This window comes from Elephantulus edwardii, unplaced genomic scaffold (genome assembly GCF_000299155.1).
Source record: "Elephantulus edwardii isolate Elephantulus edwardi_28Jun2011 unplaced genomic scaffold, EleEdw1.0 scaffold00245, whole genome shotgun sequence".
Taxonomy (NCBI): Eukaryota; Metazoa; Chordata; class Mammalia; order Macroscelidea; family Macroscelididae; genus Elephantulus; species Elephantulus edwardii.
Window position 1 is genome coordinate 1,108,088 of NW_006399995.1, and position 9,635 is coordinate 1,117,722.

Consider the following 9,635-nt stretch of genomic DNA (forward strand, 5'->3'; position numbering starts at 1 on the left):
TCACTAAGCCACAGCTGACAAGAGGATAACTTATTTCATCTATATCTATCTATATCTATCACCTCACAGATATCTATCATCTATCTATCTATCTATCTATCTATCTATCTATCTATCTATCTATCATCTATCTATCTCACTCCGCTTTCTTTGTAAAGAAATTTTTCTGAAGAATGAATGTGAATTTAATTGTTATTCTAAAGTAAGACGTTGATATTAAACAATGGACAGGTCAATATCTTTATTATTTTAGCATACTTTATGGTAATTCTCTGCTGTTAAATAAAAAAAAATTAGTCAATTTTCATTTCATAGTATCTCTAGATAGCAAAGTTTTTGGTCTCATCCACCAAAGAAGTCTAATAAGCACAAATACAGTCTACCAGCACAAGGCAGGTTTTTGCTAATCAGGAGTTTAAAAGAAATACAGGAGGGGGAAGAGGTTGTACCATAAATCTAAGGCCATCAAACTGGATAAAGATTTTAAAGGGTGAAGGAAAAGTAGAAAGAGGAAAATTTGTTATAACATGTTGGGGTTATAAATATTCTAATTATACAGATTATCAGAATTTTCTTTTTCTTGCATATTGATTCTCTTTCATTGCATCCAGCACTGTTAAGACCCTAAGAGTCAGAATTAGTATAGTCAGTAATTAATATAATAAATAATTAATATAACTGGCAATTTTGCTAAACCTATATTTTCAGGTGGTATTTACAAATGATTAACTCAACAGAGTCTGCTTTTCTTTTTCCTTTTGCCTACTGCGGCATTATTTAAAACAGGCACAGCATTATGGATTATAGAAAAAATGCATCTATTTTTAATACATATCCACAGCTTGTGCTGGAATGGTTCACAGGAAAAATCATGGTTTGTGCAAGAGGTGTATAATACTCAAGTAAATGCAAATGAGTAACATGAGGTCCATTAAGGCTGAGAACTTGCAGTAATCAGCCCATTGGTTTCTCTTTGTAAGGTAATGAGAGACATGAAAAGGGGGTGACATCAGCCAGACAAATATGTACATGGAAAGAATATAAATAAATAGAAATGCAATGTGGAGTTAAGGTGCAAAAACACAATCTTAAACCCATTTCTCTATGTAAGTGTTTTCAAGAATTACAACATGTTAAATGCCATGGTGGCAACACTAACCAGAACAGGTCTGGACATCTGCAAATTTTCTAAGTATTAAAGACCCTCAAAAGAGACTGTTTCTTATGGAGAATGGAAATGGACATTTTAGCTCGATTAGTGAATCTTTTTTATTTTATATTTGCTTTCATTTAGTCATTCATATACATTTTGTTCAATATTATTAACCACACTGGTTAAGACAATTTATTACAATGTTTCATCAAACCCCCATTGTACATTCCCTCTCCCTTCCTTCAATCTATTAATCATTGCTTTCCTCTACCTCCCTTCTTATCCCTGTAAACCCGTCAAGATTGACTCTATCTATGTAAACCGTTCCTTAGCTTTCCCTCTTTTTTTAGTTACCAATTATGCCTATTTTTTCCCCCAAGTCATTCATTATGATGTCCACAATATTTGGTCATCCATTCATTCCACAATGTCCTTCTCTTCATCTATTCCAGTTAAGTGTTTGTTCTTTGTATATCCAATAATTTTTTTACTCTTCCCCTTACTCCATGGCTATACTAGATTGATTTTCTCCCTATGCAAACTTTCTCAGGTTTTTTTTTAAAGTAACAGTGATCTTATACAAGTCCTTTGTGACTGACTTATTTCACTCAGCACAATAGTCAACTCATGTATTTTTAGTTTTTAATCTAGAAGAATTATAAGCAAACTGCTTCAGAGTTGAAAGTGCTAGGGTGCTTTTTGTTTATGTGTTAGAAATATAAATGGTTCTAGAAAGATATACATTTACTTTCTCACACTTTATATTTTCTGCATCTTTTTCTGATTTCTTACAAGACTAAACCTTAATTTACCTGTATTCCCTTGAATGGAGAGAAGATCATTAGTAACACCCCTCATTGCTTCAAGTGTGGAATGGGTAATATCATACGTTGGAAGGATAATATCTCTTGAATCCAGAGAGCCACACCATGAAATGATGGGTAGAGGGCCAGGGGTTTCATTGACTTTTCGATGCTCCAAAGGCCAATCTCCAAGGTTAATATAAAATTCTAAATCAGGGAGAAGGACCTAAACAAACAAAAGTATGACCATCAGTTTTGACAAGATCTCAGGCTTTGGTTAAAAAAAAATACTGCAATCCTTTGGGTTTCTGATACACTTGAACATCTGAAAACATTAGAAAACAGAAGAATGCCTCTTGGTGATTCATCAACAATAACAATAAAATCATAGGTGAATATGATACGTGGCAAATTCACATAAGCAGGAATCAGCAACCTCTCTTCAGAGGTAGCATTTCAAGTTCTATATAGAGGCTGAAATTGAACAGAGAGGTGAATGAGTGGTTCAAGAGCATTCTGTAGCAGCTAAGTCAGAATCGAGAGTCAGATATGATTGATTCTTTGTTTTCCCTCAATGTAAGCTTCTTCACACCATCTTCTGGTTCCTGGAATCTGCCACTCAATTTACATCTCCATTTCCAAGAGCAATGCCTTAGTAGGGGGCCCCTACCATCTCTTGCCTAAATTGCTACAATAGCTTTTTTCTTAGGTGTTCTGACAATGACTCTAACTCAAACTCACTGCTGTCATGTCAGAACTGACTCCTTGCTGACCTTCCAGCAGGTTATTTGTAAATGCTGAGTTTTCTTTGGATAGTTGCCTTGTTGTTGGGTTTTGCTGCTGTGGGTTTTTTTTGTTTGTTTTCTTTTTATGACAGAGTGGTATGAAAATCACCCCTCTGTTACTATAACCTTAACAAAATGTGCTACACTCTAGTCACTTAATTTAAGTATTAAAATGTAGATCAATAAAAGCAAAAGACCAGGGAGCTCTGGTGGCCTAGTGGCAAGAAGCTGCACTGCAATCTCAGATGTGCCTGGTTCGAATCCACCAGATGTTCTGCTGGAGAAGGAGGGACAATCTCCTCCTGTACCAGTCAGATCTGATTTGACAGTACAATGCACAAAAAATAATAAAATAAAATAAAAAAATTAAAAAAAAAGGCAAAAGACCTATGGACTTTCTAATAATGGACGTCTTTAGATGCATATTTCTAAGATGGAAATTCATTTTCATCCTTTGCAAATATTATTTTACATATTTTTCAGCATTTAATTATGAGAGTGAAAGACTTAAACTGTGTTATTTTTGGAATTAATTAATATGTTCACTTACCTTCCTGGCCAACGACAGCAAAATTTCATCAGAGAACATTTTGAAGTCTGTATACTTCCCTAGAGGTCTCCGGTAGATTCGGTTACTGAGAATCGTGTAATGAACAATGGCACCTCTCTCGTTTCCAAACCTTGTTGGAATTTCATTTAGCATCTGCTGGAGATTGATGGTGGGGAAGGAAGAAAAATCCTTCTCGATCTGTGGTTCCTTGCTTGGACATGAAAGCGTTTTCAGCCAGGCTTGGGGATCCTCTTCTGGGCACTCACAGTACTCATGGTACACTGGTCCTAGGAGAAGCAGAACACACACAATGCCATGCTCCTTCGACAAGCACCACACACAGGGGGTTAGTCGTGTTCCAGATGTCACCACTGTGTGACTTCTTGGGACCGTATAAGGTTATGCAGGTGGAATGACCTGTGTTTGACAATTAATACAGATTATTATTTATTATCTAGAGTTCTATGCTTCTAACTTCCCATTTCTTCAGACATGTCTTTCCCATTATCCTGGACAATCTACTATAGTGTAAGCTGTCTTACACTCAAAGAACAGGATCATAATTAATTTCTTGTTGCTGTTGTTAGGTGCTGTCAAGTAGGGCTCATAATGACTCTCTGAACAACAGACCTGAATCCTGTCCTATCCTGTGCCATCCTCACCATACACTGAGTTCAGTGTTGCAGTCACCATGTCAATCACCTCATTGGGGGTCTTCCTCTCTTTCATTGACCTTCCACCTTTCCAAGCATGCTGTCCCTCTCCAAGAAATAGCTCTCTCAGCACCCTGCCCAAAATATGAGAGATGAAGCTTTGTCGGCGTTGCTGCCAAGGAGCACTCTGGTTTCAACTTTTTCAAGGCATATCTGTTTGTTCTTTTTGTAGTCCATGGGATATTCAGTAATTCATTTCGAGTGAAGTATAAATTGCTGATGAACATAAAACTCAATTACCTTTGTGAAATAAAATATATATAAACATAGATAGTTTTGGTTTTATTTTGAAGAAGGTTTTTCTTTTGTCCGCAAATGTAAAAATTCCTGATCCAAAACTAATCTATTGTTGGCTTTCCTGTCCTTCTCTCACTGAAAATGGTCATTTCAAAGGACAGATATAACAAAATCCTGAATCTGTGGTGATATGAGAATAACTCAGCCTTTATTTAATATGAAGTTCTGGAAGTCTCAACTGCAGGTGGGTGGAAGGGTGGATCTTCCCTGAAGTTACCTTTTACTGCTAATTTAGGAGCCCCAGTACTTCATCACCATGGAAACATGTATTTTTATAACAAAACTATCTGAATTTTCACTGTCTAGAAGCAGCTTCATCTTGTACGTGGAAGTTTTCTCTGAATTGCAAATTTCTTATTAAATTACTGAGCAATCAAGTATTGTGTATTCACAGGAATTACTACGTGATTATACTTTTAACAAAGGAAACAAACAGAAACATTAATTTTCAGGCATTATTCTATAATGCATTTTTGGGGAAAAGTGAAGGTTTTTTTCTCCTGAGCCCCTAAAATCACCTACATCATCATGTATCCAAAAGAAAATATGTAAAGAAAAAGGTTCTGTCTGGAAGTGTAATTTTAGATTTCCTAAATACTGATTTTAAAAAGAACTTATGCAAATTTTATATCTTGCCCCAAATATTTCTATTTTTATATAATGTTTAGAAGTTATTTAATTTTCTTAAAGATTTCCACTTAGGCCAAGGCAAGTAACATCAATCAGACTGATCCCACTCATCTGAAACAGCAACACAAAATAAATGAAACTCCGGAAGATAAACTTCTAAAAACTCATGCAAGCCAGGGGACATCCAGGAAATAGACCACCCTGGGAGGGACAGAATGCTGATGGAGGTGCCTCATCTCTTGTTCTTCTATTGCTTTGTAACAGCTACAAGTTCAACTGTGTGAAGTTCTACATGCGAGGATAGAGAAAACGGCAGATCAAAACTTGTGGGTTTTCTTCCCCAGTGGAGAAACTTTGCAAATAGTAGTTCAAAGCCCCTGGGAAGGGACTAACTACTTGTGAGGTTAAAAAAGTTTATCCTCTATATCTTAGTAATGTCTCTTTGGGACTGTGACAGAGCAATTTCCATTAAATAGACAGAATTGCAGATGATGTAACAATCACTTACCTTTCAAAATATAGGGAGATTGAGCTACATGTTCACTTCCATAAAGAACTTCTATCTTCAGCCCTTCATTGACACTTTCATACATTCTATATCGCATCAAAAATGTTCCATCATTTCTGTCCAAAGGTTTAGATACATGAATCCGGGCTAATTCTTTAGGTGAAAGAGATTTGATTACTACTTTGAATAGTGTTGGATCTGGAAGAAAAATATATTCATATATAAGAAATTACTACTTCACTGTTATTTCACCTTAACAATTACTGGATAGACTGGTTATATATTGTTGCTGTTCTGTGCTGTTGAGTTGGACCCGACTAACTGCTGACTCTTTAGGGGGTTTTCAGAGGCAGTAAATTGCATGGGAGGAGATTGCCCATCCTTCTCCTGCAGAGCAGCTGGTGGATTCAAACTGTATGTCCCTGGGTTTGTAGTAAAGCTTCTTATTACCACTAGGCCACCAGAGTTCCCTAGAAAGAATTTTTTAAAAAAATTAATTATCTTTTAAGATTAATTACCAAAATTTACTTTTTTCTGTATTAACTTTTATAGAAAGATTTATATTTTGGCTTGCAAGATCCTTGAGGCCACAAACTAAAAGTCTGGATCATGTCTATAAACTAACGATGAACATTTGATTCATTAGTCATTCAACAAAGACTTACTCAGTGAACAAAATTAATTCATAAGAAAAGGAAAGAATAACTTTTGGTCTTTTTCTCTTTGAGTTAAAGCTTAACCACTGTGTTATTGTTATGTAACACGGAGTTGGAACCAACTTGTAGCTGACCCTCCAGTGGGTTTTCAGAAGCTATAAATCACACTAGAAGAGAACGTTCACCCTTTCCCCACAGACAAGCTGATAAATTCAAACCAGGCACCTTCAGGTTGGCAGCACAATTCTTTATCACTAGTCCACCTGAGTTTCCTACCATTTAGATAGTTAAAAATTACAAACGTTTAAAGTGACGGAGCTCTTCAGATACACACTTGAAAAAGACGATATAGGAAAAGGAAGCTAACACCTTATAATAATTTGTGTAGTATGAAATGACTTTTTCCCCTTAAATATCCTGTAACAGTTTGAAATTAACACTCTGTACTACCATCTGGCAAAAAAGATTTTCTTTTCTTACTAATGAATACAAAATAGTCCTGTACTAATGTGAGAGTAACATTTTTATATCATCTTGAAGAAATAAAGCACGTTCTCTTAGTTCAGGAGAATTATTCAACTAAAACTCTTTGTTATCTTTTCCTGCTTGTTTCTGTAATCTGTAGCTGGGAGTCAGTCTGTTGGGTCACAGCTTGTGAATAGCACCACTTGTCTCCAAATAGTCTGGCGCATGGCTACTGATCGGGGCCCCTAGACATAGATGGTATTGTGCAAACTTGTCACACTCCACTCTCTCGCCCTTGCCCTATAGAGATTCCCACAGTCTCCAAGATGGGAGACAGATTTGGGAAGCTCACATCTCCTGTTTCTTGTTTGCTCAAACTCAACAACTCAGCTCACTGCCATTGAGTTGGAACTGACTCACAGCTGACTTCTGGCCAATTTTCAGAGTCTGTAAATCACACAGGAGGAAATGCCTTTTATCCTAATGGGTAAGGAGTTGTGCTGCTAACGTAAAGGCAGGTAGTTTGAATCCACCAGTTGCTCCCTGGGAGACAATTCAATGGCACTGAACACCAATCCTGCAGGGCCTCTGGTGGTGTCGTGGTTAAAATGTTTAGTTGCTAACATCAAGGCCTGTTGTTCAGACCCCACCAGCTGCTCCACAGAAGAAAAATGAGACACTCTGTTCCTATACAGATTTACAGCTGTGAAAACCCTAAAGGACAGTTCTACTGTTGATAAGTTTGTGATGAGTTGAAAGTAATGCAGGAGTTGTTGTTGTGTGCTGCCGAGTCAGAAATGACTCTTAGCTGACCCTGTAGCAGGTTTTCAGAGGCTGTAAACTGCATGGGAGGAGACTGCCCATCCCTGCCTGTGGGGCAGCTGATGGGTTCAAACCTTGTGCCACTGGGCTGATAGCATGACTCCTTATCACCCGCATACCAGACTAACCAGTAGTAGGTACACAAATTTACAAGCCTGGGTGCTAACTGAAAGTTCAGATATTTCAGTGCACATAGGAATGCCTTGAAAGAAATGCCTGGTGATCTATTTCTGAAAAACCTAGCCATTAAAAATGCTCCCAAGCACAGTTCTACCCTGATGCAAATGGGTTGCCATGAGGCAGAATGGACTTGTTAACTGACTATATGAATTACATTAGCTGATGAACCTATGTTTTTAAACAATTTTGTCATTAATGTTACTGTGGTCAAGTTAAAACTTTGGGAATCTTGCTTCAGTGAGTACAGTGGATGTACCATTCAAATCTGATCCTTAACAAACCAACCCCCCACTGCTTTCTAACAGACTTTGTTTAGGGCAACTCTACAGTATAGAGGAGACCTGTCTTGGAGGGTTTCCAAGGCTATAATCCTTCAGGAAACAGATTGTCTCAGCTTTTTCTGTCAGATTTGATTTGGATCACTGATGTTTTCTTTAGCAGCCAAGCTCCTAAAGCACTGTTCAGAATAGTTTTGACCCGTGGTGACCCTCCATCCAAGGCTGCAAACCATAATGTAACCGACTACCCTTCTTTCTCCCACAGGACACCTGGTGGATTTGAAGTGAGGAGCCTAACACAGCATCTGCCACGCTATTATCCTTCAAAATTCAACTCACTATCGCAAAGTGCACTCTGACTCGACTAATCCTCTTGGGGTTTCTGAAGCTGTAAATGTAAAAGACAGCTCATTTTCTCCCCGGGGGGGCATTGGCGGATACAAATTTCTGGAGACACACAGCCTCTGGGGTAGCAGCACACCCCCAGAACCCCTACACTGTCCTTATTGTTGCTGTTGCTGTGTGCCATCGAGTCAGAACCAACACATAGCTGAGCCCCCAGCAGTTTCAGAGGCTGTAAAATGCATGGGAGGAGATCGTCCATCTTTTTGCAGAGGAAGAGCTGGAGGACAAACTGCCTGCCTTTGGACTGGCAGCCCAACTCCTTACTAATAAGCTTCCAGAGCTCCGCACTATCCTTAAAGGTTTTAAAGGAAAATATTGTATTGAAACAGATGAGGGAAAGAACAGATTAGAAGTGATATATGATTGAGTACTATGGTTAGCACAAGAATCCAGAATTAAGGTTGCATAGAGAAGTGCACTCGGGGTGGGGGATGGGGGAAGGGACGTGGGAATTGTATACTAATGAAGGAATTTTTTTTTCTCTCTTCGGAGGGGGAAGCGAGCTGATGGGGAGGGGTGGGCAGGGAGAAAATTGCGGCAATGAATGAATGGAAATCCAAAACCTCTGTAAAATAAAAAATAAAAAAATTTAAAAAAAAAAGAAAAAAGCATTTAATGGCCTACGGAGAGCTAATCATCTTGCCAAAGGAAAATGTCAAAATAATCATTTAATCCTTTGAGATCTTCAGTCTTGGTTAACAGTAAATTGCACTCAAAGCAGTGTTTGATTTTACATCTATCATGTTATAAAGTGAACCTATTTTAATAACTGTTTATTGAAATCACTAAGGTACGTTTAGCTCCTATTCCTACTTCCTGTGTTTCAAAAAACCCCACCAACCACGCCCCCCAAAATAAACAAAGCAAAACCAACCTCTAACCCCAAACCTCAAACTCATTATTGTCAAGTTGGAACCAACTCAAAGTTGAACCTCCAGCATGCTTTTAGAGGCTGTAAATTGCACAGGAGAAGACTGTCCATCTTTTTTCCTGTGGAGCAGCTGGTGGATTTGAACTAACCATCTCTGTGTTGGGAGTGCAACTTCCTATTGAATAGGTACCAGAGGTTCCTGTTCCTGTCTAATGAGTGTAAATTTGTGCTTTCTTTTTGTATCTTCAACAGTTTTATTTTTTCTTGTGTCAGGAAAAAGGCTTCTCAGTATGTTCAACTTAAGAATATAGTAAATAGTATCCACAACATAAACAGTCTTTAAAGTATCCTGAAAAATCTACAACCAGGAGAAGATAAAATAAATGAATGGGACCTTCTCAGAATCAAATCCCTACGCACATCCAAAAACTTCTCCAACAGGGTAAAAAGGGAAGCCATAGACTGGGAAAAAGTATTTGGTAATGACATGTCAGATAAGGGACTTATATCTAGAATTTA

General features: G+C 37.8%; 1 protein-coding gene across 1 annotated transcript in view; it reads right to left on the reverse strand.

Moving 5' to 3' along the window:
• The window catches only part of KDELC2 (KDEL (Lys-Asp-Glu-Leu) containing 2), a 37,017-nt gene that overhangs the window by 11,222 nt on the left and 16,160 nt on the right, over positions 1-9,635 (reverse strand). Inside the window, exons 2-4 of the mRNA XM_006899047.1 lie at positions 5,440-5,637; positions 3,292-3,578; positions 1,966-2,182 (exon numbers count right to left, since the gene is read on the reverse strand). Of these exons, the coding sequence (XP_006899109.1) occupies positions 1,966-2,182; positions 3,292-3,578; positions 5,440-5,637 (702 nt within the window). The remainder of the gene's footprint in view (positions 1-1,965; positions 2,183-3,291; positions 3,579-5,439; positions 5,638-9,635) is intronic.